A 27,336-nucleotide genomic window follows, 5' to 3' on the forward strand; every position below is an offset into this window, starting at 1 on the left:
GTCTGAGTCTTTTTGTAACATCAACCATTGTTGGCCTGTCTACCGGTGATTCGTTGAGACATTCAAGAGTGAGTCGTGCACAAGCTTGCAATTGGTGCTCTTTCTCAGTGCATGATAGGTCTTGAACAATTATAGGATCTGCTATCTCAGTAAATCTATTATTTTGAAGATAGTTCTTCCAATATTCAATGAGATGACGGACCGAACCATGTGTACGAAGTAAATCCCTGGTGCCCTGTCCAGTCAAAAGCTCCAACAGAACTGTACTGAAAGTATAAACATCCAACTTTTCATTGAAAACGCCTCCCCTCTTGTACTCAGGTGCACTATATGTCCAGGCTCCAAACCGACTACGAGTAATTATGTGGGTTTCACCTTCGGGAATGGATATGGATTCCGAAAAATCAAACAATTTTGCAACATTTTCTTCATTGAACAAGATGCATAATGAGATGAGATTTCCAAAAACGATGGGTCTGGGGAATCCAACATGAAGATAAGCAAGTGCCTGAGCAATACCCATTGCAACCTTTAACCTATGTTTCAACAGTAACGGTTCAAAGTGAGGTTGGGGAGCGCCGAAAATACGATCACGAAGAGTTGTGTACTCTCCATATTCAAAAACTAGAATGGGAATTGGAGTCTCTAAGCAGCATCCAATTAGCTTTAAAATATGCTTGTGATCCATTTGTGCTGCATATACTATGTTATTAATACTAAACTTACAAGCGCTATCAGAATAGGATTCATTATACTTCATAACAGAAATTAGGCGCTCCTGCCAAAAGCCCTTGTACAATTTATACGTGCTGTCTTGTTTTATAAATTTTCTCTCGTCATAGTTGTTAGTTGCAATCTCGAGTTCTTTAGCAGAAAAGATACGATAAGGGTTGTATTTACCATGAGAAGACGCGATCAACTCTTTTAGTACTCTCGCGCCATTCCTCACCATCAATGTTCTTTTATCAGTCCTGTCCTTGAATTTTGTCAGAATTGAACCCATCTACAAGTAGAAACCAATTCAAATATTGCAATCAGTTCGTTTTATTTGTATATATACATACTATTTCATTCATAAATATATAGCAGTAAAATTTATCAAAAAAAAAAAAACCAAAAGCTGCTGAACGCTGATGATAAGGAGAGGAGTACCTGTGGCTGTGGACGTACAGCAAATTGATTAATTAAGAAAACGCGGTGCTCGATCTTGATCTTGATCTTTACTACTGCATGTCAAAGTAAAGACTTTAGCAGCCATGGTTGAACATGACCAAATTTGTTGATCAAATTTGGTGGGTAAGCCACCAAATTTTATCAAACTTGAAGACTGTTAGGCAAGTTTTTTGCATATAAATAGGAGATGCCCTTCCTTCATTTTGATAATCCCAGAGAGAAACATTCAAAGTTGTAAAATCTAATGCAAGTTAAGCATTAAGTGAGTATTATGAAATGTTAGTATTTTGGGTGTATCTGGGGCTTGGGTGAGAGAAATTATTTATGAGAATGTGGTTGTAATAATTTTTCACATAGTGAATATTTTTTTCTCTGGTTGTCTTGTGACAACGGCCGTGGTTTTTCTCCGGATTTGGAGTTTTCCACGTAAATCTTGTGTTATGTGATTGGTATATTCTCCATTTAATTTTTCTAATTAATTTGTTGCTTGATAAATTGCTTTGAGAGATCTTGGGAGGAAACTCAATTTCCTAACAGTCGTATCAGAGCCATTGATTGAAGTTTTTGGTGTCGGGGCACTGTTCACGTATACGGTACTATTCACGTATACGGTACTATTCACGTGAAGCAGTGGGAGTCAATCCAAACAGTCCGTGGTGAAGAGTAAAAGCTGATCTGCAAAGCAAATATGTCAGGATTGAAATTTTCAAGTCCGGTAAAATTTGAAATAGAAAAATTCGATGGGAGAATTAACTTTGGCTTGTGGCAAGTTCAAGTCAAAGATGTGTTGATTCAATCTGGGTTGCACAAGGCATTGAAGGGGAAGCCATCCCCTGCTTCCAGTAGTGGCTCTGGAAAAGCTAGTATAAGTGATGAAGATTGGGAAGAATTAGATGATCGAGCTGCAAGTGCCATACGACTGTGTCTAGCAAAGAATGTTCTTGCAAATGTAGGAAAAATTCCTACAGCGAAAGAACTTTGGGAGAAGCTAGAAAAGTTGTATCAGACAAAGAGCATCTCAAATCGATTGTACCTGAAGGAGCGATTTCACACACTGCGAATGGCTGAAGGTACAAAAATTTCCGATCACCTCAATGTTCTCAATGGTATTGTGTCAGAACTAGAAACCATTGGAGTTAAAATTGAAGATGAGGACAAGGCACTTAGGTTACTATGGTCACTGTTGCGTAAATTAGCAAGTGTACTAGTCGGCACAAGTAATATAATGAAGAGTAGAGTATCGTCCCACAGAGATTGTATATCCTATTAGTTACCGAAATTATTCTAACCCTGCTTTATTTGAACAATCGATTAGGCGAATTTAGATTAAAGTTAAATAAAATAAAATAATTAAAAATTAAATGAAGATGCAGACAATAATAGAAAATACCAAGAGATTAAAACACTAGGACATTCGATTTCACCATAACCAATCAAATTTAATCCTCCATCTATGCTATTAAAATTTACTACCCATGTTGACAGTGAATTTCCCTAATCCATTCAATATCCTCTCTCAAGTAATATTAAAAATACCTTCACACATTAACCCACTATATCTCTATGTGAATTTAAATATGCAAAGATTCATTAAGCTCTATGAAAATTCTTAGATAAAACTGCATGAATCACGTTGGCACATCTCTGTCTTTCGTTCAATTCATGACATCCATTACACAGAGCAAAAATACATAAATCTCCTCTCGGTCTCATTATGTATTCTCAAATCATTCAAATATTAGCCAGATATTTAAAAGCATTAAGCATAATAATGAACACTCAATCATGGAATAATAAATTAAAAATAACATAGATTTATGGAATTAAATCTTCATAGTTAGGCTACATCGTAGCCCTAGTAAAATAAATTAGTTCATGGGAATATAAAGAGAATTCATTAATTTAATTGGAAACATTCAAGCAAGATAATAGAGAAGAGAGAAAGAAAAACTCAAGAAGCTATCTCTCTCCAATCTCTGCAATTGACTTCTCCAAATTGTTGCTCCCGGATTTACAGCGGCTTCTCTTGTTCTTTTCTTGCTCTCGGTTTTCTCTCCAATTTTCAGTGGTTGTGCGGCTGCCTTCTTCTCTTTATTTTCTCTTGGCTGCAATTCTTCTTGTGCGGCTGCCTTTCTCCCTTTTTTATTTTCCGCTTCCGCTTGGCCCTGCCCTTTTATAATGTTGTGGCTTCTTAAATCCTTAAATGAAAAGGATTAAAATTGCCGACCCCACCTTTACAATCTTAGGCCATTATATTTCTAAATCAAAAGGCCCAAGTTCACGTGCAAGCCATATTTTCTTTGAAAACTAATTCTTCAAATGCTGCCCCACGTGCATGCATGCTTAATGATTAATTAAATTAGATCCTTTGTGACTTGTTCCAATTAATTCTCTTTATTTCTTTCCTTTTTTAATTCCTTCAAGGTGATTTCCTCTTGAATGTTCCGATTTTATTTCTCTTTAATCCCATATTGTACCTAAAATAACAAAATATAAAAATTAAGATAAAATTAATATAATAAGATATAATTTAACCTAAAATTAAGTTAAAGAAGTATTAAAATAATAGATAAATTATGAACACATCAGTCACTTCCAACTTCCTACAAACACTTGTTACCTACTTTGATGTACGGGAAAGAGACAATAGATCTTGAAGAAGTTACTAGTACTTTACTCTCAGAAGAAAGAAGACTGAGTGGTGAAAGTACTAAAACTACAGATGTCTCGGCTTTGACAGTTGTAGGGAATTGGCAGAAAGATAAATCTAAGAAGAAAAGAGTCTGCTGGGGGTGTGGACAATCGGGGCACTTAAAAAGAGATTGTCATAGTAGAAATGGAGCAGGATTGGCAAGTGGTTCCAGATCAGATACTGATAGTATTGCTAGTGGTAAGTCTCTCATCATCGTGGGAGACGATGATCCCTTGTAAAAATAGATGATGATGACATCCTCATGGTATACCGCTAGTACCATGAAAGGGGATGTTTTACTACTAGCGGGTCCACAAGATTCACACACAAGGCATGGTTGGCATTGATGCAGGGTGTGTGGTGGAATTTATGTCGATGGCTGATGAATTTCCAGGAAAGCCAACATGGAAGGTGCACCATAAATTTCAGCGGGTTATTTCGACATGTGCTGATGTAAAATTCTTAGAATTAGTAATTAATTCTAAGTGGTATACTCTTTATGGTGAAGTATGATAATTCTCTATGTTGAGAATTATGACTAAAGTGAAGACAATAAGGGTGGTGTGGAGATTGATTGATTCTTAATCAAATCTCCAAGTGGGAGAATGTCAAAGTAAAGACTTTAGCAGCCATGGTTGAACATGACCAAATTTGTTGATCAAATTTTGTGGGTAAGCCACCAAATTTGATCAAACTTGAAGACTGTTAGGCAAGTTTTTTGCATATAAATAGGAGATGCCCTTCCTTCATTTTGATAATCCCAGAGAGAAACATTCAAAGTTGTAAAATCTAATGCAAGTTAAGCATTAAGTGAGTATTATGAAATTTTAGTATTTTGGGTGTATCTGGGGCTTGGGTGGGAGAAATTATTTATGAGAGTGTGGTTGTAATAATTTTCCACATAGTGAATATTTTTTCTCTGGTTGTCTTGTGACAACGGCCGTGATTTTTCTCCGGATTTGGAGTTTTCCACGTAAATCTTGTGTTGTGTGATTGGTATATTTTCCATTTAATTTTTTTAATTAATTTGTTGCTTGATAAATTACTTGGAGAGATCTTGGAAGGAAACTCAATTTCCTAACACTGCAGGAGTTGGCTCAGATTCTGATGTTGATTCATTTGAGTCATCTCAATAAAGTATGAAGGGTTTTTTTTCTAACGCTCAATTTAATTTGGACTATGTGAAAATGCAACAAGTCTTCCTCTAGTCAACCAAGGATACTCAACGAATGAGGGTAAGAATAGTCCACATGGCTAAGCGTGGAATAATTCTTTTATAATGATTTCTATTTTTTGAGAAATTTTATGACAGATGAAATCTCCAATTAATAACCATTGACGTATCTTAAATTTTGTCTTGAAATTTATCAAATATCTTTTCTTCCACATTTTATCCTCTTGCATTTTCAAATTTTTTTGTTTCCGTGGTTCTCTTTCCTCCCTCTTCAATTCCCAAATTTCAAAAGAAAGAGGATTAATCCCAAATTTCAAAAGAAAGAGGATTAAACATTAATTATATTTCGCCCAGATTACATTGGCACCAAATTTCTCTTAATTCTCTTCCCTCTTTTCTCTGCTTTGTTCAATAATTTAGTCATTTTATTTCATATATTTTGTGTATATTTGTAGCGAAGCTTGATTTGATCTTCATCTTTATGTTGATTAAATTGAGACACAGCTATCTAGCTCTCCTAGTTGGCGTTTTATACATGTATCTGAACGAGTATAAAGTTTGTCCAATTAATTCCTTCTTTTTCAGTGCCTTTTCTTTTCTTCTTTTCTTCTTTTTAGGCTTTTTACTTTGTGGGCCACCAATTTTTTCTTCACTTTCGTACCTTTGCGGTTCTCATTGTTAAAAATAAAATGTTTCATCATTACACTTTCTAGTTTCTACTCAGTCAATTATTGAGAGATCAGAGTTAAGATTTTTTTTTTTTTCAATTATCATTTTACGATATGCTTTTTAAAATTATTACTCATGATAAGCCTATCCCTGTATCCCATCTATCATCTCAATATAAATTCATAAATTAGTGATATTTATAATTAGAAAGAAGTTTATTCCTATTGTATACATAGAAACTTGAACTTGTATGACGCTTAGAAGGAGAAGAATGATTTAACGTCTGACTTATGAGAGAAAGTTCTCGCCTAAGGAGCTATCAGTAGTTGAACAAGATACAAAAATATTTATACTTCTGTAAAAGCTTGCATTTACTGTTGTGGCTATGAAAACATGAAGACATGATATCTCAACAAGATACATGAATTGACAACAAAACATATTCTAAGAATGTTTTTATTGTGACTATAAAATAACTCACCATCCAAAACGATATGCTTGTCTGAGCTGTTTTGCTACATCAATCATCGTTGGTCTATCCTCCGCTGATTCAGATACACATTTCACGGCAAGCTCTACAAAAGCTTGCACTTGCTTATCTTTTTCAGAAGATTGAATACAGAGTTCCTCACGAATTACAGGATCGACAATCTCATCAAACGTGTTACATTCAATATGTTTCTTCACACGATTCAATAACCAATGACGATCTCCAGCTTCATCAATGGAATACAATTTTTGTCCAGTCAAAAGCACAAGCAGCAACACACCAAAACTGAAAACGTCGCATTTCTCATTGTAGTCACCTGTGGTTACATACTCAGTCGCAACGAATCCCATTATTCCTATTGGTATTGCATCTTTTATGTGAGTTTCGCCATCTGGAATAGACTCGGCTAGTGAAAAATCAAACAATTTGGCAACATGATCTTCATCAAATAAAATACTCGATAATTTGATGTTTTTAAAAACAATGGGCCGAGGAAACCCAACATGAAGATATGCAAGTGCATTAGCTATCTCCATCGCAATCTTTAACCTATGTGTCAATAGAAAAGGCTCGAAATGTGACGGACGAGGACCATGAATATAATTAGCAAGGATTCCAGATGACACAGATTCAAAAACTAGAACGGGAATTTGAGTCTCTAAGCAACATCCAATTAAATGAAGAAATCAATTTTTCCAGTGTCTGTTATGAAGTTTCAAAACAATGACAAGTATGATGCATATGAATGGTGTTGTTTTGAAACTTCATAACAGACATTGGGCGGCCATGCAAGAAAGCATTGTACAGTTGATATACAAAGCCTTGTGTTTTAACTCTTTGCAAGTCATAATTGTTTGTAGCTATCTTGAGCTCTTCAGCAGAGAAGCTTAGGATAGGTTTGCGTTTACCATTAAATGAAGAAATCAATTTTTCCAGTAAATTTTTGCCATTCCTCATAACACATTTTTCTTTGTCTTCCTTCTCCGAATTCTTGATAGCTCCCAAACATGAATTCATGATCTATAGTTCGAAAAACCCGGGAAATAATTTCAATTTATTCACCAATGAAAACAAAGGATTTTAAGAACATTAAAGGAAATGTTAAACAAAGGGACATTTTTCATGTACCTGCGGATGGTCAATTAGGATTGAAGATAAAAAAACAGAGAAGCTCTTGATCCCTGCAGCAGAATAAATATAAGAAAAAAGTTTCCACTTCTGAGTATGGAAGTAATTTTGTCCATGAATTATACAATTAAAGTAAGAGACTCGAATTTACAGAGTTGTGGCATTCATTCTTTTATCCAAGAAAATAAACATGAAAGCTTGCAAGTGACAAACCATCCATCAACGATTTTGGATTCAAGCTTTCAACAAGACAGATACATTTGTCTAAGTTGTTTTGCCACATCAATCATTGTTGGCCTTTCTTCTGGTGATTCAGAGACACATTTAAAGGCAAAATCTAAATAAGCCTGCAGCAGTTGCTCTTTTCTTGGGCATAATCCCTCTTCAATCATCATAGGATCAACCATTTCATTCAACCCATTTTCTTCAACATATTTCTTCAGAAGATCCCATAAGTAATTTTCAACGCCAAGTCTTTTATCGCGGCAGAAAGAAGTTATCTTCTGCCCAGTCAAAAGATCAAGTAGCAACATACCAAAACTATGAACATCGTACTTCTCATTGCACTTAGCTTCAAGCAAAACCTCAGGTGCAATATATCCCCTTGTCCCAGCTATTTGAACATCTACATGAGTTTCTCCTTCTGGAATAGACACAGATAGTGAAAAATCAAACAGTTTGGCAACATTTTGCTCATCAAAGAATATTCTCCATGGCGTCGCACTCATAAAAATGATGGGTCTGGCAAATCCTGCGTGGAGATATGCAACTGCATTGGCTAATTCCATTGCAACCTTCAACCTATTTCTGAATGGTAGAGGCTCAAAATTATGTCTACGGCGCCTATATATGCGATCGGCAAGGGTACCGAGCTCAATGGATTCAAAAACTAGAATAGGAATCTGAGTCTCCAAACAACATCCGATCAACTTCAAAATATTTTTGTGACTCATTTGTGATCCAAATACTATGTTATTGAAACAAAACTTGTATTGATTATCACTGTTGTAATTCTCCCCAAACTTCAAAATAGAAACTGCACGAGCATTCAGGACACCTTTGTACAATATATAGCCACTCTCTTGGATTATAATTCTCTCTCTATCGTAGTTGTTTGTAGCCGTTGTGAGCTCTTGGAAGGAGAAGTCACGAATAGGATTATAGTTACCATTAGAAGAGGCAATCAATTTTTCTAGTAAAACTTTGTTATTCATCGACTTAACAGTTGACTTGTCTGCCTTTCCCGAGGACTTGCTTTTTCCCAAACACAAACCCATCTAAGATCTAAGATCTAAGTCTAATCAATAAATTTGTACAGACACATTAAAATAATTCCTCTCTCACTTCATTAAACTGTACATTGAACAAATATTCTGAGTGTTTATTTGTACATCTCTCAAGGGTATATTTGTACCAGCATATTGTTTTATATAAAGTAACCTTCAATACACCCATGGAATGACAATCCTCAATTTGTACTCTAAAAGTGTGAAAATTTTAATTTATCTATTTAAAAGATGAGGGTCGATGGGGTGTGTTGATGAATTTTTTTAGTTATCTTCTTTTTATTTTTATTTTTTTTTTTGGAATCAATTGAATATTGTTATTCTAAATAGTGGTAAAATTCAACCCATGTTTTTCATTTAAGTGATAGAATCTCGTGGCTCATCTTCCACTCTCTGTAATAGTGTAAATATTAATGACAATGAAGTACTTATCCACAATAAATCTACAGCTTTCAAAAGTTTGACCATAAATCTACAACAAGCAAATATGCCATTATTGGTAATATTCATGCCATTACGTGTAACCAATGACAAATATTCTACTAATATTAAATTTAAACGTGAATATCATCAAATTCTTTTTTTTCTTTTTTGTGATAAATAGCTTTTATTTATAAAAATGCTCACCTAAAAATATATCTAGCAGTACTACTCAATAACATACACCACTATGTTATATATAGTTTAAAGAAATCTACTAGCGTCCCACCCATGGGCGGACTCAGTACATAAGGGGGCTCAAGAGGGACTTCAGAGACTTTTTTAGGCCATTATTTTTCTTTTAAATATATCTCATACCCTTTTTAAAAGAATTAAATAAAAAAAATTTGAGCACATTTTTTTGTGTAACAAAATACTTATAATTTAGTGGCAAGAGTACTGTTTAGTGGTTTTTATAGACTTGGTTCAAACTACAATAGCCATATAATTATTTTATGGAGATTACTTATATAAGGAACTTTTATAAATGTGGTCAGTGGCCACAATGAGCTTCAACATTAAAAATAAATAATTTATTATTATTATTTAAAATGAAAAAGTAGAGTTTGAGTTTTGAGACTTTAAAAAATAAGTACGCCAAATTAAGTTAAAATTTTTGAACTCACCTTCCAAATTTAAGTTTCGGGGTACACCACTGTGTCCCCCGAGATTGAAACTTAAATACTAAAAGAAATACAATTGGGTTGAGTGAGGTTGACAATAAAATCCGAATTTAATAGCTTTTATACACATTACACACACTTCAACCAGTGGCTCAGTCGACGATCGAAACTTCATAGTAGTTGACTTCTCTATTAGCTTATTTTAATTTCAGAATGCGAATAAACAAAACAGAGGATCTCTCTACTCTGCCCCAGCAGCAGCGTGAACAAAGTGATTTTGTGATTAGAAAAATATTCAATTTGCAAGTAAGTTTAATATTACAAATTAAATTTACTTGCAAATTAAACAAGTTACATTTTGTTTATTCAAATAACCGGGTTACAGTACTACTACTGGCAGGGGAAAATGAAAACATAGAAACAATGAATACAAAAGATTAATTACACTAAATAGAGCAATAAATTTGTCTGAGTCTTTTTGTGACATCAACCATTGTTGCCCTATCTACCGCTGATTCGTTGAGACATTCAAGAGTGAGTCGTGCACAAGCTTGCAATTGGTGCTCTTTCTCAGTGCATGATAGGTCTTGAACAATTATAGGATCTGCTATCTCAGTAAATCTATTATTTTGAAGATAGTAGTTCAAATGTTCAATGAGATGACGGACCGAACCATGTGTATGAAGTAAATCCATGCTGCCCTGTCCAGTCAATAGCTCCAACAGAACTGCACTGAAAGTATAAACATCATACTTTTCATTGAAAACACCTGTCCTCATGTACTCAGGTACGTACTCAGGTACATACTCAGGTGCACAATATCCCTGTGGTTGCATCAGACAATCAGTAATGTGGGTTTCACCTTCGGGAATGGATATGGATAGTGAAAAATCAAACAGTTTTGCAACATTTTCTTCATTGAACAAGATGCGTGATGGGATGACATGTCTAAAAACGATGGGTCTGGGGAATCCAACATGAAGATAAGCAAGTGTATGAGCGATATCCATTGCAATCTTTAACCTATGTTTCAATCGTAATGGTTCAAATTGCGGTCGAGGTTGAGGATTGCCGCAGAGACCAATACGCTCAGGAAGAGTTCTGTACTCTCCATATTCAAAAACTAGAATGGGAATTGGAGTCTCTAAGCAGCATCCAATTAGCTTTAAAATATGCTTGTGATCCATTTGTGCTGCATATACTATTTTATTAATACTATACTTATAAGCGCTATCAGAATAGGACTCATCAAACTTCAAAACAGAAATTAGGCGCTCCTGCCAAAAGCCCTTGTACAATTTATATATGTGAAAGATGCATTGTTTTATAACTTCTCTCCCGTCATAGTTGTTAGTTGCAATCTCGAGTTCTTTAGCAGAAAAGATACGATAAGGATTATATTTACCATGAGAAGACGCTATCAACTCTTTCAGTACGGTCGCGCCATTCCTCACCATCAATGTTCTTTTATCAGTCCTGTCCTTGAATTTTCTGATAATCGAACACATCTACAAGTAGAAACCAATTCAAATATTGCAATCAGTTCGTTTTATTTGTATATACACATACTATTTCATTCATAAATATAAAGCAGTAAAATTTATCCCAAAAAAAGAGAAAAAAAAAAAAAAAAAAAAAAAACCAAAGCTGCTGAACGCTGAATCGCTGATGATGAGGAGAGGAGTACCTGTGGCTGTGGGCGTACAGCAAATTGATTAATAAGAAAACGCTGTGCTCGATCTTGATCTTCGGGCCGAGTTTTAATCTGGGTACCCAAATTTTATATTTTTTTAATATTATATGTGTATATATTTTTTATTTTTTGGTAATTTTATAAGTTTTAAATTTATTTCAATAAAGTTTGACATGAAAATATAAACTTTAAGTGTTTAAAACTTTATATATGTATAATAAATGAGCCAAATAAATATAAATATTTAAAATAATATATATTTTATAATATTTTTTAAATAAAACCCGGGTTCCGAGTTTATCAAGTAATGCTCAAGACCGACCCGGCTTCATACCCGGACCGGGTAATACCCGGCCCACAACGCCTGGGTACGGTTCGGGCCCGGACCGGGCGGGTATTTTTTCCACCTCTAGAGAGAAGCTGCCAAACCGACCCAATTACAGACCCGAAAACCCGACCTGGAACTCGCGATCGTGACCTGGCCATATCTCCCATTTCCGGCCACCGTTTTGGTCGCGCTTGGTACCAATCTGAAGCTTAGAAGCTGGCCGTCGTTCCCCTGCCATCCTCGTCGCCAAAAACCAACCGGAACGCCGGCGATCGAAGCTTGAAAACCCGCGACTGTTTCGCTTTATTCCACCAGGATTTTCGCCTGTTTTGGGTGACACCACCGGTTGGATTTTGTTCCTCACAACTCCCTCTTCCATTCCCGACCATCCATAGCCACCGGGAGTCACTGTTTTGCCACCGGTCAATTGTTGGAATTCACGGCCGTTGAGCTAGATTCCAACGTCGTTACCGCGCGTTGGAGCTCACCGCCGGTACCATTGAACTCAGCGTGAGTGGAACTTTCAGACTTGAGCTTCCCGGCCAGCGTTGACCAAATTTCGGTGACCGTTGACCAGCAAGGGCATTTCAGTAATTTCACACTCCGAGGGCAATTTTGTAATTTCTGAGCCAGTGGATATTTTAGCAATTCCTAGAATTGAGGATTGGGTGTAATTACGATTCTGAGGGTAATTCGATAATTTTCGATTATTTACGGACTTGAGGGCATTTTAGTAATTTTATCGACACAGGAGTTGTAAATTATGGATAGATGTTCGTTTCGAGTTTATTGCATAAATTTAGTCCTAATTACGATTTACGAAAAATAATTATGTTGTTTCCTTGATTTAGGAGGATCTGCGAGTGAGAACCGGTGCGAGAACCGGTCCGCGGACGTGGACGATAACCGAGTGTGAACACCGTCACTGTAACACCGTCACTGTGAGTGGAATATACAAAACCTATTTTCATAGTTAATTATGATAGTAAAGCATGTTTGAGGAATAAATATTTTAAATATTCTGATTTAATGATTTCCTCGAAATGGATTTTATTCATGCATTGGTATTTTATTAAAATGTTTGTTTAATGATTTTGCGTATCGACTTTGAATAAGCATGATAGTATTTTAAAGATAAGAAAAGTGGATTCAAATGTGGTATGATTTAAAGTATGGTTAAAAGATATGTGAATATGAGTATAGTGGTTGTTTTTGAAATCATTAGACCGCACCATTCCCTCCAGATACAGTGATACAGATGAGATGAGATGAGAGGCCTTTGGGGCCCGTCTGAACACACATAGAGGCTTTGGGCCGTGTGTTTGGGATTTTTTGCCTTTTGGGGGCATATGCATGCGGTATGATGATTACAGAGATACAGATATGAGATACAGACAGATATTGAGATACAGATGATACGAATGAGATACAGGCCTTTGGGGCCTGTCTGAGTACACACAGAGGCTTTGGGCCGTGTGCTTGGGCGCTTTTGTCCTTTTGGGACTAGATTATGCATGCACAGATATGATGAGTTATGAGATGGTATTTCCCTGTCTATCCGTGTAGCTCCGGGGCGTGACGGTACCCAGATAGTACGTCATTGCCCGTCCGTTGAGGTCCAGATATGACGAGATTATTTCCCTAGGTACTTGTTTGGTGATGATTTTCATATTTGTGTATTTTATATGATATTGTAATATGATTTCCATGGTTATTTGGTACGATATTATATATGTTTTTCATGGTTAATAATCTGATTTAAATGTTAAATGATTTATTACTGATTTCTCGCATATAATTTGATGAAATCGTGTTTGGAAATGATATGATTATCTCTTTTAAAGTAAGAATTAATTTTCAAAAACTACTATCCATTTACTGATCTCACTGAGTTTTAAACTCACCCCGTTTTTATTATATTTTCACCCCCTCACCAGGAGGTCGCAGGTACACCAGACCGACCCAGCGACTGTAAATATATTTTGAGTCTTGGCCACGTGATGGTGTTAGAAGATATAGATGTTTTTGTTAAGACATCTTGATTATCTCGTTCTTTTGGGATTGTATAATTTTGTTATATTATTCTTTTGGAATTAAGAATAAACTGAGATATTAATATTAGTTATAATATTATCTTTTGAGACTCTGGAGATATAAACTCAGCATTTTGGTTGAGAATGTTGATCACTGGAGTTTGTTATATATTGAATTATTTTGGGAGTGTTTGTTTTACGTATTTGTAGATTGGGAGTGTTATATTTATAAAGGAGAATCTGCCGAATTTTCGATAGAATATTTACTAATAGAATTATTATCAAGTCCGTTTTGATGAGACTAAATTAACTCGCTCAGGGGGATTCGGGGCGGGTCATTTCAGAGGATTAAACAGTAAATATATTTCGCCCAGATTACATTAGCACCTAATTTCTCTGCTTTGCTCAATAATTTAGTCATTTTATTTAATATATTTTGTGTATATTTGTAGCGATGCTTGATTTGATCTTGATCTTTATGTTGATTAAATTGAGACACAGTTATCTAGCTCTCCTAGTTGGCCTTTTACACATGTATCTGAACGAGTATAAAGTTTGTCCAATTAATTCTTAATTAATTCCTTCTTTTTTAGTGCCTTTTCTTTTTTTTTTTTTTGGCTTTTTACTTTATGGGCCACCAATCTTTTCTTCACTTTCGTACCTTTGCTGTTCTCATTGTTAAAAATAAAATGTCATTTCATCATTACACTTAGGGTGGGCAAATTATCTGATCTGACCCGACCCGAAAAATTTCAGGTTCGGATCGGATCAGATCAGGTTGTAAAAGCAACCCGATTGGGTGTAAATGGTGAAACTCGATCGGGTTGTGATCGGATCGGGTTATACCCAATCTGATCCGAAAACCCGATCGAGTTTCTTAAAAAATAAAAAATAAACACATGCACGCACGCCACACATTCACACAAACACAACACAAATCAGATATTTATTCACAGCACAAACACACAAACACAAGGCTGCTGTTGCGCACAAAACACATCCACGAACTGCACCCAATGGCCAACAACAAGTCGCCAACGGAGTCCACACCTCAAGAAGCGTCTGCCTGTGTGCTCACTACTGCTTGGTGTTGCTGCAAGTTCGCTAGGGATGGCAATGAGGAGGGGAGGGGAGGGGAGGGGACCAATCTCCCCGTACCCATCCCCGATATTTTGCGTATGTCCCCGTCCCCTCCCCATCCCTGTCAAAATTATTTAAGACAATCCACATCCCCTCCCCAAATAATAACAAGGGATTCCCGAGGGTCCCCGATCCCCGAATAACTAATACATTTTTTTTGTTTTCGATTTTGAATTAATCATATTAAAATAAAAAATTCAAATAAAAGTAAAGTTCGAAATATATCTTACATTAATATCCATTACAAAAGTCACATATATTAAATTAGTAAGTAACGCAGCATGCAAGGGATACAAACTATCATGAACAAATTAATAGCCTAATACAAAATTGTTACAAATAAAATTAAATTTAGATTCAAAATTAACTTTTCAATGGTGGCGTTGGCACTTTATAAATGTGGACTATTCCCTTTACAGCACAATAGTTAAGTCGAAGCAAATCAAGAGCAAATATTAGATTAGATTAGATATAAAAATTGTGATTTGCTGTGGGCAATTATAACATCTAAAAATAAATAAAAAATAGATTTAAGATAAATAAAAAATAGATTTAAGTTTAAAATATGTAATGAATATTAAAACTAAAACAAAAGTGTCTTTTTAATGTCCTAAATAAAAATTTAGGACTTTAATTAGTTAATTAGGCCTAAAAGTTTAATAATATAAATATTTTGATATTTTTTATTTTTACCAATACTTATAATTTTATAATTCAGATTTTATTATTTATTTACTAGTAATTTTAAAAAATTAAAATGGGGAAATGGGTAGGGGATGGGGATGGGGATGGGGATTCCACCTCATCCACGTCCCCTCCCCGAATAAGAAATTGGGTAAAAAAATTTCTCCATCCCTTCCCCGAAAAAAAAATTGGGTATGAAATTATCCTCATACCCTCCCCGAATGGAGAAAATCCCCGAGGGTACCCGTCCCCGTGGGGATTTTTGTCATCCCTATAAGTGATGCTTGATCTTGATCTTTACTACTACAAGAGTTAGTTAAGATTCTGATGTTGATTAAATTGAGTCATATAGAGTTTTTTTTTTCTTTTAATCATGAATAATTATAAAATTTGTTTGTCTAATTAATGCTTAATTTAATTTGAAATACATTATGAAAATACAAGAAGTCTTCCCCGGTTCAACCAAGGATATCCGACGCAAGAGGGAAAGAAATAGTCCACATGCCTAAGCGTGGAATTAATTCTTTTATGATGATTTTTATTTTTTGAGAAATATGTTAAGAAATAAGAATATAGAACATAAGTAATGTAAATGGAACATAAAATATAAGTGACGTAAATAAAAGGTAATACAAATAAAACATGTACATATCTTAAGAAATAAGAACATAAAACATAAATAAAAAGTAAAACAAATAAAACATGTAAGTATCTTGAGAAATAAGAACATAAAACTAATATTAATATGGAACATAAAATATAAGTGACATAAATAAAAGGTAAAAAAGTAAAGTTTATTTACATAAAGAGAACGTACTTAAAAAGAAATTAAAGCAAGCTGATGATGACAATTGACAAGAAGCTAGGATGTACCTGTGGACGGGCGAGAGGTTTGATCTTTCGATGTACCTGCGGACGGTGAGAGGCTTGATCTTTTGAGAGACAGTGTTGCAATTTCTCAAGCAAAATTTGAACAGAAATGTAAGCTTCTAAGAAATTCGGAAGTCAACCATAAATTATTCAAAGTCCGGAGAAAAATATTGTTATAGCATCATAAACGCGGTCACCAGAGAGGCACTGTGTGTACGCTGCCATCTCTCAAGGGTATATTTGTACCAGCATATTGTTTTATATAAAGTAACCTTCAATACACCCATGGAATGACAATCCTCAATTTGTACTCTAAAAGTGTGAAAATTTTAATTTATCTATTTAAAAGATGAGGGTCGATGGGGTGTGTTGATGAATTTTTTTAGTTATCTTCTTTTTATTTTTATTTTTTTTTTGGAATCAATTGAATATTGTTATTCTAAATAGTGGTAAAATTCAACCCATGTTTTTCATTTAAGTGATAGAATCTCGTGGCTCATCTTCCACTCTCTGTAATAGTGTAAATATTAATGACAATGAAGTACTTATCCACAATAAATCTACAGCTTTCAAAAGTTTGACCATAAATCTACAACAAGCAAATATGCCATTGTTGGTAATATTCATGCCATTACGTGTAACCAATGACAAATATTCTACTAATATTAAATTTAAACGTGAATATCATCAAATTCTTTTTTTTTCTTTTTTGTGATAAATAGCTTTTATTTATAAAAATGCTCACCTAAAAATATATCTAGCAGTACTACTCAATAACATACACCATTATGTTATATATAGTTTAAAGAAATCTACTAGCGTCCCACCCATGGGCGGACTCAGTACATAAGGGGGCTCAAGAGGGACTTCAGGGACTTTTTTAGGCCATTATTTTTCTTTTAAATATATCTCATACCCTTTTTAAAAGAGTTAAATAAAAAAAATTTGAGTACATTTTTTTATGTAACAAAATACTTATAATTTAGTGGCAAGAGTACTGTTTAGTGGTTTTTATAGACTTGGTTCAAACTACAATAGCCATATAATTATTTTATGGAGATTACTTATATAAGGAACTTTTATAAATGTGGTCAGTGGCCACAATGAGCTTCAACATTAAAAATAAATAATTTATTATTATTATTTAAAATGAAAAAGTAGAGTTTGAGTTTTGAGACTTTAAAAATAAGTACGCCAAATTAAATTAAAATTTTTGAACTCACCTTCCAAATTTAAGTTTCGGGGTACACCACTGTGTCCGCCGAGATTGAAACTTAAATACTAAAAGAAATACAATTGGGTTGAGTGAGGTTGACAATAAAATCCGAATTTAATAGCTTTTATACACATTACACACACTTCAACCAGTGGCTCAGTCGACGATCGAAACTTCATAGTAGTTGACTTCTCTATTAGCTTATTTTAATTTCAGAATGCGAATAAACAAAACAGAGGATCTCTCTACTCTGCCCCAGCAGCAGCGTGAACAAAGTGATTTTGTGATTAGAAAATATTCAATTTACAAGTAAGTTTAATATTACAATGGAGTCCCCTTAAGTGGCTTGACTGAGTTTGCTCCCCAGTTCGAGTCGCAGGGAAGTCTCCTTTGTTGGGAGAACCTGTGCCTTTCGGTTCGAGCTGGAAGTTCTAGTCTGGGTTGTGGTACGGACTTAAAGGTGCTTCCCACAGTTGGGGTCCTCCCCAGGATACCTCGTGGTCAAAACCAAAAAAAAAAAAATAACCGGGTTACAGTACTACTACTGGCAGGGGAAAATGAAAACATAAAAAACAACGAATACAAAAGATTAATTACATGAAAGAGAGCAATAAATTTGTCTGAGTCTTTTTGTAACATCAACCATTGTTGGCCTGTCTACCGGTGATTCGTTGAGACATTCAAGAGTGAGTCGTGCACAAGCTTGGAATTGGTGCTCTGTCTCAGTGCACGATAGGTCTTGAACAATTATAGGATCTGCTATCTCAGTCAATCTATTATTTTGAAGATAGTTCTTCAAATATTCAATGAGATGACGGACCGAACCATGTGTACGAAGTAAATCCCTGGTGCTCTGTCCAGTCAAAAGCTCCAACAGAACTGTACTGAAAGTATAAACATCCAACTTTTCATTGAAAACGCCTCCCCTCTTGTACTCAGGTGCACTATATGTCCAGGCTCCAAACCGACTACGAGTAATTATGTGGGTTTCACCTTCGGGAATGGATATGGATTCCGAAAAATCAAACAATTTTGCAACATTTTCTTCATTGAACAAGATGCATAATGAGATGAGATTTCCAAAAACGATGGGTCTGGGGAATCCAACATGAAGATAAGCAAGTGCCTGAGCAATACCCATTGCAACCTTTAACCTATGTTTCAACAGTAATGGTTCAAAGTGAGGTTGGGGAGCGCCGAAAATACGATCACGAAGAGTTGTGTACTCTCCATATTCAAAAACTAGAATGGGAATTGGAGTCTCTAAGCAGCATCCAATTAGCTTTAAAATATGCTTGTGATCCATTTGTGCTGCATATACTATGTTATTAATACTAAACTTACAAGCGCTATCAGAATAGGATTCATTATACTTCATAACAGAAATTAGGCGCTCCTGCCAAAAGCCCTTGTACAATTTATACGTGCTGTCTTGTTTTATAAATTTTCTCTCGTCATAGTTGTTAGTTGCAATCTCGAGTTCTTTAGCAGAAAAGATACGATAAGGGTTGTATTTACCATGAGAAGACGCTATCAACTCTTTTAGTACTCTCGCGCCATTCCTCACCATCAATGTTCTTTTATCAGTCCTGTCCTTGAATTTTGTCAGAATTGAACCCATCTACAAGTAGAAACCAATTCAAATATTGCAATCAGTTCGTTTTATTTGTATATATACATACTATTTCATTCATAAATATATAGCAGTAAAATTTATCAAAAAAAAAAAAAAACCAAAAGCTGCTGAACGCTGATGATAAGGAGAGGAGTACCTGTGGCTGTGGACGTACAGCAAATTGATTAATTAAGAAAACGCGGTGCTCGATCTTGATCTTGATCTTTACTACTGCATGTCAAAGTAAAGACTTTAGCAGCCATGGTTGAGCATGACCAAATTTGTTGATCAAATTTGGTGGGTAAGCCACCAAATTTTATCAAACTTGAAGACTGTTAGGCAAGTTTTTTGCATATAAATAGGAGATGCCCTTCCTTCATTTTGATAATCCCAGAGAGAAACATTCAAAGTTGTAAAATCTAATGCAAGTTAAGCATTAAGTGAGTATTATGAAATTTTAGTATTTTGGGTGTATCTGGGGCTTGGGTGGGAGAAATTATTTATGAGAATGTGGTTGTAATAATTTTTCACATAGTGAATATTTTTTTCTCTGGTTGTCTTGTGACAACGGCCGTGGTTTTTCTCCGGATTTGGAGTTTTCCACGTAAATCTTGTGTTGTGTGATTGGTATATTCTCCATTTAATTTTTCTAATTAATTTGTTGCTTGATAAATTGCTTTGAGAGATCTTGGGAGGAAACTCAATTTCCTAACAGTCGTATCAGAGCCATTGATTGAAGTTTTTGGTGTCGGGGCACTGTTCACGTATACGGTACTATTCACGTATACGGTACTATTCACGTGAAGCAGTGGGAGTCAATCCAAACAGTCCGTGGTGAAGAGTAAAAGCTGATCTGCAAAGCAAATATGTCAGGATTGAAATTTTCAAGTCCGGTAAAATTTGAAATAGAAAAATTCGATGGGAGAATTAACTTTGGCTTGTGGCAAGTTCAAGTCAAAGATGTGTTGATTCAATCTGGGTTGCACAAGGCATTGAAGGGGAAGCCATCCCCTGCTTCCAGTAGTGGCTCTGGAAAAGCTAGTATAAGTGATGAAGATTGGGAAGAATTAGATGATCGAGCTGCAAGTGCCATACGACTGTGTCTAGCAAAGAATGTTCTTGCAAATGTAGGAAAAATTCCTACAGCGAAAGAACTTTGGGAGAAGCTAGAAAAGTTGTATCAGACAAAGAGCATCTCAAATCGATTGTACCTGAAGGAGCGATTTCACACACTGCGAATGGCTGAAGGTACAAAAATTTCCGATCACCTCAATGTTCTCAATGGTATTGTGTCAGAACTAGAAACCATTGGAGTTAAAATTGAAGATGAGGACAAGGCACTTAGGTTACTATGGTCACTGTTGCGTAAATTAGCAAGTGTACTAGTCGGCACAAGTAATATAATGAAGAGTAGAGTATCGTCCCACAGAGATTGTATATCCTATTAGTTACCGAAATTATTCTAACCCTGCTTTATTTGAACAATCGATTAGGCGAATTTAGATTAAAGTTAAATAAAATAAAATAATTAAAAATTAAATGAAGATGCAGACAATAATAGAAAATACCAAGAGATTAAAACACTAGGACATTCGATTTCACCATAACCAATCAAATTTAATCCTCCATCTATGCTATTAAAATTTACTACCCATGTTGACAGTGAATTTCCCTAATCCATTCAATATCCTCTCTCAAGTAATATTAAAAATACCTTCACACATTAACCCATTATATCTCTATGTGAATTTAAATATGCAAAGATTCATTAAGCTCTATGAAAATTCTTAGATAAAACTGCATGAATCACGTTGGCACATCTCTGTCTTTCGTTCAATTCATGACATCCATTACACAGAGCAAAAATACATAAATCTCTTCTCGGTCTCATTATGTATTCTCAAATCATTCAAATATTAGCCAGATATTTAAAAGCATTAAGCATAATAATGAACACTCAATCATGGAATAATAAATTAAAAATAACATAGATTTATGGAATTAAATCTTCATAGTTAGGCTACATCGTAGCCCTAGTAAAATAAATTAGTTCATGGGAATATAAAGAGAATTCATTAATTTAATTGGAAACATTCAAGCAAGATAATAGAGAAGAGAGAAAGAAAAACTCAAGAAGATATCTCTCTTCAATCTCTGCAATTGACTTCTCCAAATTGTTGCTCCCGGATTTACAGCGGCTTCTCTTGTTCTTTTCTTGCTCTCGGTTTTCTCTCCAATTTTCAGTGGTTGTGCGGCTGCCTTCTTCTCTTTATTTTCTCTTGGCTGCAATTCTTCTTGTGCGGCTGCCTTTCTCCCTTTTTTATTTTCCGCTTCCGCTTGGCCCTGCCCTTTTATAATGTTGTGGCTTCTTAAATCCTTAAATGAAAAGGATTAAAATTGCCGACCCCACCTTTACAATCTTAGGCCATTATATTTCTAAATCAAAAGGCCCAAGTTCACGTGCAAGCCATGTTTTCTTTGAAAACTAATTCTTCAAATGCTGCCCCACGTGCATGCATGCTTAATGATTAATTAAATTAGATCCTTTGTGACTTGTTCCAATTAATTCTCTTTATTTCTTTCCTTTTTTAATTCCTTCAAGGTGATTTCCTCTTGAATGTTCCGATTTTATTTCTCTTTAATCCCATATTGTACCTAAAATAACAAAATATAAAAATTAAGATAAAATTAATATAATAAGATATAATTTAACCTAAAATTAAGTTAAAGAAGTATTAAAATAATAGATAAATTATGAACACATCAGTCACTTCCAACTTCCTACAAACACTTGTTACCTACTTTGATGTACGGGAAAGAGACAATAGATCTTGAAGAAGTTACTAGTACTTTACTCTCAGAAGAAAGAAGACTGAGTGGTGAAAGTACTAAAACTACAGATGTCTCGGCTTTGACAGTTGTAGGGAATTGGCAGAAAGATAAATCTAAGAAGAAAAGAGTCTGTTAGGGGTGTGGACAATCGGGGCACTTAAAAAGAGATTGTCATAGTAGAAATGGAGCAGGATTGGCAAGTGGTTCCAGATCAGATACTGATAGTATTGCTAGTGGTAAGTCTCTCATCATCGTGGGAGACGATGATCCCTTGTAAAAATAGATGATGATGACATCCTCATGGTATACCGCTAGTACCATGAAAGGGGATGTTTTACTACTAGTGGGTCCACAAGATTCACACACAAGGCATGGTTGGCATTGATGCAGGGTGTGTGGTGGAATTTATGTCGATGGCTGATGAATTTCCAGGAAAGCCAACATGGAAGTTGCACCATAAATTTCAGCGGGTTATTTCGACATGTGCTGATGTAAAATTCTTAGAATTGGTAATTAATTCTAAGTGGTATACTCTTTATGGTGAAGTATGATAATTCTCTATGTTGAGAATTATGACTAAAGTGAAGACAATAAGGGTGGTGTGGAGATTGATTGATTCTTAATCAAATCTCCAAGTGGGAGAATGTCAAAGTAAAGACTTTAGCAGCCATGGTTGAACATGACCAAATTTGTTGATCAAATTTTGTGGGTAAGCCACCAAATTTGATCAAACTTGAAGACTGTTAGGCAAGTTTTTTGCATATAAATAGGAGATGCCCTTCCTTCATTTTGATAATCCCAGAGAGAAACATTCAAAGTTGTAAAATCTAATGCAAGTTAAGCATTAAGTGAGTATTATGAAATTTTAGTATTTTGGGTGTATCTGGGGCTTGGGTGGGAGAAATTATTTATGAGAGTGTGGTTGTAATAATTTTCCACATAGTGAATATTTTTTCTCTGGTTGTCTTGTGACAACGGCCGTGGTTTTTCTCCGTATTTAGAGTTTTCCACGTAAATCTTGTGTTGTGTGATTGGTATATTTTCCATTTAATTTTTTTAATTAATTTGTTGCTTGATAAATTACTTGGAGAGATCTTGGAAGGAAACTCAATTTCCTAACACTGCAGGAGTTGGCTCAGATTCTGATGTTGATTCATTTGAGTCATCTCAATAAAGTATGAAGGGTTTTTTTTCTAACGCTCAATTTAATTTGGAATATGTGAAAATGCAACAAGTCTTCCTCTAGTCAACCAAGGATACTCAACGAATGAGGGTAAGAATAGTCCACATGGCTAAGCGTGGAATAATTCTTTTATAATGATTTCTATTTTTTGAGAAATTTTATGACAGATGAAATCTCCAATTAATAACCATTGACGTATCTTAAATTTTGTCTTGAAATTTATCAAATATCTTTTCTTCCACATTTTATCCTCTTGCATTTTCAAATTTTTTTGTTTCCGTGGTTCTCTTTCCTCCCTCTTCAATTCCCAAATTTCAAAAGAAAGAGGATTAAACATTAATTATATTTCGCCCAGATTACATTGGCACCAAATTTCTCTTAATTCTCTTCCCTCTTTTCTCTGCTTTGTTCAATAATTTAGTCATTTTATTTCATATATTTTGTGTATATTTGTAGCGAAGCTTGATTTGATCTTCATCTTTATGTTGATTAAATTGAGACACAGCTATCTAGCTCTCCTAGTTGGCGTTTTATACATGTATCTGAACGAGTATAAAGTTTGTCCAATTAATTCCTTCTTTTTCAGTGCCTTTTCTTTTCTTCTTTTCTTCTTTTTAGGCTTTTTACTTTGTGGGCCACCAATTTTTTCTTCACTTTCGTACCTTTGCGGTTCTCATTGTTAAAAATAAAATGTTTCATCATTACACTTTCTAGTTTCTACTCAGTCAATTATTGAGAGATGTTAAGATTTTTTTTTTTTTCAATTATCATTTTACGATATGCTTTTTAAAATTATTACTCATGATAAGCCTATCCCTGTATCCCATCTATCATCTCAATATAAATTCATAAATTAGTGATATTTATAATTAGAAAGAAGTTTATTCCTATTGTATACATAGAAACTTGAACTTGTATGACGCTTAGAAGGAGAAGAATGATTTAACGTCTGACTTATGAGAGAAAGTTCTCGCCTAAGGAGCTATCAGTAGTTGAACAAGATACAAAAATATTTATACTTCTGTAAAAGCTTGCATTTACTGTTGTGGCTATGAAAACATGAAGACATGATATCTCAACAAGATACATGAATTGACAACAAAACATATTCTAAGAATGTTTTTATTGTGACTATAAAATAACTCACCATCCAAAACGATATGCTTGTCTGAGCTGTTTTGCTACATCAATCATCGTTGGTCTATCCTCCGCTGATTCAGATACACATTTCACGGCAAGCTCTACAAAAGCTTGCACTTGCTTATCTTTTTCAGAAGATTGAATACAGAGTTCCTCACGAATTACAGGATCGACAATCTCATCAAACGTGTTACATTCAATATGTTTCTTCACACGATTCAATAACCAATGACGATCTCCAGCTTCATCAATGGAATACAATTTTTGTCCAGTCAAAAGCACAAGCAGCAACACACCAAAACTGAAAACGTCGCATTTCTCATTGTAGTCACCTGTGGTTACATACTCAGTCGCAACGAATCCCATTATTCCTATTGGTATTGCATCTTTTATGTGAGTTTCGCCATCTGGAATAGACTCGGCTAGTGAAAAATCAAACAATTTGGCAACATGATCTTCATCAAATAAAATACTCGATAATTTGATGTTTTTAAAAACAATAGGTCGAGGAAACCCAACATGAAGATATGCAAGTGCATTAGCTATCTCCATCGCAATCTTTAACCTATGTGTCAATAGAAAAGGCTCGAAATGTGACGGACGAGGACCATGAATATAATTAGCAAGGATTCCAGATGACACAGATTCAAAAACTAGAACGGGAATTTGAGTCTCTAAGCAACATCCAATCAACATTAAGATATTGCTGTGGCTCATTTGTGATGCAAATACAATGTTCTTCAAGCACCATTCATATGCATCATACTTGTCATTGTTTTGAAACTTCATAACAGACATTGGGCGGCCATGCAAGAAAGCATTGTACAGTTGATATACAAAGCCTTGTGTTTTAACTCTTTGCAAGTCATAATTGTTTGTAGCTATCTTGAGCTCTTCAGCAGAGAAGCTTAGGATAGGTTTGCGTTTACCATTAAATGAAGAAATCAAATTTTCCAGTAAATTTTTGCCATTCCTCATAATGCATTTTTCCTTATCTTCCTTCCCCGAATTCTTGATTGCTCCCAAACATGAATACATGATCTATAGTTCCAAAAACCCAGGAAATAATTTCAATTTATTCAACAATAAAAACAAAGGATTTTAAGAACATTAAAGGATATGTTACACAAAGGGAGATTTTACATGTACCTGTGGATGGTCAATTAGGATTGAAGATAAAGAAAACAGAGGAGCCCTACGCTTGATCCCTGCAGCAGAATAAATATAAGAAAAAAGTTTCCACTTCTGAGTATGGAAGTAATTTTGTCCATGAATTATACAAAGTAAGAGACTCGACTTTACAGAGTTGTGGCATTCATTCTTTTATCCAAGAAAATAAACATGAAAGCTTACAAGTGACAAACCATCCATCAACGATTTTGGATTCAAGCTTTCAACAAGACAGATACATTTGTCTAAGTTGTTTTGCCATATCAATCATTGTTGGCCTTTCTTCCGGTGATTCAGAGACACATTTAAAGGCAAAATCTAAGTAATCCTGCAGCAGTTGCTCTTTTCTTGGGCATAATCCCTCTTCAATAATCATCGGATCAACCATTTCATTCAACCCATTTTCTTCAACATATTTCTTCAGAAGATCCCATAAGTAATTTTCAACGCCAAGTCTTTTATCGCGGCAGAAAGAAGTTATCTTCTGCCCAGTCAAAAGATCAAGTAGCAACATACCAAAACTATGAACATCATACTTCTCATTGCACTTAGCTTCAAGCAAAACCTTAGGTGCTATATATCCCTTTGTCCCAGCTATTTGAAAATCTACATGAGTTTCACCTTCTGGAATAGACACAAATAGTGAAAAATCAAACAGTTTGGCAACATTTTGCTCATCAAAGAATATTCTCCATGGCGTCGCACTCATAAAAATGATGGGTCTGGCAAATCCTGCATGGGGATATGCAACTGCATTGGCTAATTCCATTGCAACCTTCAACCTATATCTGAATGGTAGAGGCTCAAAATTATGTCTACGGCGTCTATATATGCGATCAGCAAGGCTACCGAGCTCAATGGATTCAAAAACTAGAATAGGAATCTGAGTCTCCAAACAACATCCGATCAACTTAAAATATTTTTGTGACTCATTTGTGATCCAAATACTATGTTATTGAAACAAAACTTGTATTGATTATCACTGTTGTAATTCTCCCCAAACTTCAAAATAGAAACTGCACGAGCATTCAGGACACCTTTGTACAATATATAGCCACTCTCTTGGATTATAATTCTCTCTCTATCGTAGTTGTTTGTAGCCGTTGTGAGCTCTTGGAAGGAGAAGTCACGAATAGGATTATAGTTACCATTAGAAGAGGCAATCAATTTTTCTAGTAAAACTTTGTTATTCATCGACTTAACAGTTGACTTGTCTGCCTTTCCCGAGGACTTGCTTTTTCCCAAACACAAACCCATCTAAGATATAAGTCTAAGTCTAATCAATAAATTTGTACAGACACATTAAAATAATTCTTCTCTCACTTCATTAAACTGTACATTGAACAAATATTCTGAGTGTTTATTAACCAGACCACTAAAAGTAATAGTATTTTCAAGGGCGCCGCTATGAGATGTACCAAAAATTAAGAACGAAAAATAAAGCAGAGGACTTGGAGAAGAGAATGTACCTTAGTTCGGATCAATGACAGATTTGGGTATTAAGATAGAGAAAATCCAACGGAGAGAGCTTAGGCATACATAAAACTTGAAGCAGAGAAAACATATAAAACCAGAAACGTTGCCTCTTGGACGAATGAAAGTCTTCAGTCTCATCATGAAAAGTCCTTGCTAGCCATTAATGTGAGGGAAAACCTGTGGTGCAACTATGGTACTGTGCCACAGTTGCATCCAGCCGTTAGATGCTAATGAACCCCAT

At 35.0% G+C, this 27,336-nt stretch overlaps 6 protein-coding genes and 1 pseudogene across 7 annotated transcripts; all 7 read right to left on the minus strand.

Annotated features, from left to right (window-relative positions):
* Position 1: 1 nt before the first annotated feature.
* LOC18041316 (wall-associated receptor kinase-like 8) lies at positions 2-1,225 on the minus strand (the record flags this gene model as incomplete). Its single annotated transcript, XM_006433306.2, has 2 exons — positions 1,153-1,225; positions 2-1,003 (listed from the first exon to the last, which is right to left on the minus strand). A coding segment is annotated over exon 2 (1,002 nt), but the record flags the coding sequence as incomplete, so codon positions are not given.
* A 4,915-nt stretch (positions 1,226-6,140) lies between these two features.
* LOC18041317 (non-functional pseudokinase ZED1) lies at positions 6,141-7,215 on the minus strand. Its single transcript, XM_024183822.1, has 2 exons — positions 6,966-7,215; positions 6,141-6,856 (listed from the first exon to the last, which is right to left on the minus strand). Exons 1-2 carry the CDS (start codon positions 7,213-7,215, stop codon positions 6,186-6,188), a joined length of 921 nt encoding a protein of 306 aa, XP_024039590.1. The 3' UTR covers positions 6,141-6,185.
* A 347-nt stretch (positions 7,216-7,562) lies between these two features.
* Positions 7,563-8,603, minus strand: LOC18041318 (non-functional pseudokinase ZED1). Its single transcript, XM_006433308.2, has one exon. The coding sequence runs from the start codon at positions 8,601-8,603 to the stop codon at positions 7,569-7,571; it is 1,035 nt and encodes a 344-aa protein (XP_006433371.1). The 3' UTR covers positions 7,563-7,568.
* A 1,558-nt stretch (positions 8,604-10,161) lies between these two features.
* LOC18040989 (non-functional pseudokinase ZED1) lies at positions 10,162-11,223 on the minus strand. Its single transcript, XM_024182944.1, has one exon. It carries the CDS (start codon positions 11,221-11,223, stop codon positions 10,162-10,164), a length of 1,062 nt encoding a protein of 353 aa, XP_024038712.1.
* A 7,038-nt stretch (positions 11,224-18,261) lies between these two features.
* On the minus strand, positions 18,262-19,524 carry LOC18040990 (putative wall-associated receptor kinase-like 16). The gene is made up of 2 exons (XM_006433310.2): positions 19,452-19,524; positions 18,262-19,300 (listed from the first exon to the last, which is right to left on the minus strand). Exon 2 carries the CDS (start codon positions 19,298-19,300, stop codon positions 18,269-18,271), a length of 1,032 nt encoding a protein of 343 aa, XP_006433373.2. The 5' UTR covers positions 19,452-19,524; the 3' UTR covers positions 18,262-18,268.
* A 4,883-nt stretch (positions 19,525-24,407) lies between these two features.
* LOC18040991 (non-functional pseudokinase ZED1) lies at positions 24,408-27,308 on the minus strand. 2 transcript variants are annotated; one of them, XM_006433311.2, is made up of 3 exons: positions 27,089-27,308; positions 25,599-25,657; positions 24,408-25,490 (listed from the first exon to the last, which is right to left on the minus strand). In XM_006433311.2, the coding sequence occupies exon 3, from the start codon at positions 25,485-25,487 to the stop codon at positions 24,453-24,455; it is 1,035 nt and encodes a 344-aa protein (XP_006433374.1). In that variant the 5' UTR covers positions 25,488-25,490; positions 25,599-25,657; positions 27,089-27,308; the 3' UTR covers positions 24,408-24,452. The 2 variants fall into 2 exon arrangements, with proteins under 2 accessions (XP_006433374.1, XP_024040354.1); XM_024184586.1 differs by lacking the exon at positions 27,089-27,308 and adding an exon at positions 25,803-25,832.
* LOC18041357 lies at positions 25,646-26,885 on the minus strand (annotated as a pseudogene).
* Positions 27,309-27,336: the final 28 nt, after the last annotated feature.

This window comes from Citrus clementina, unplaced genomic scaffold, assembly GCF_000493195.1.
Source record: "Citrus clementina cultivar Clemenules unplaced genomic scaffold, Citrus_clementina_v1.0 scaffold_5, whole genome shotgun sequence".
NCBI lineage: Eukaryota > Viridiplantae > Streptophyta > Magnoliopsida > Sapindales > Rutaceae > Citrus > Citrus x clementina.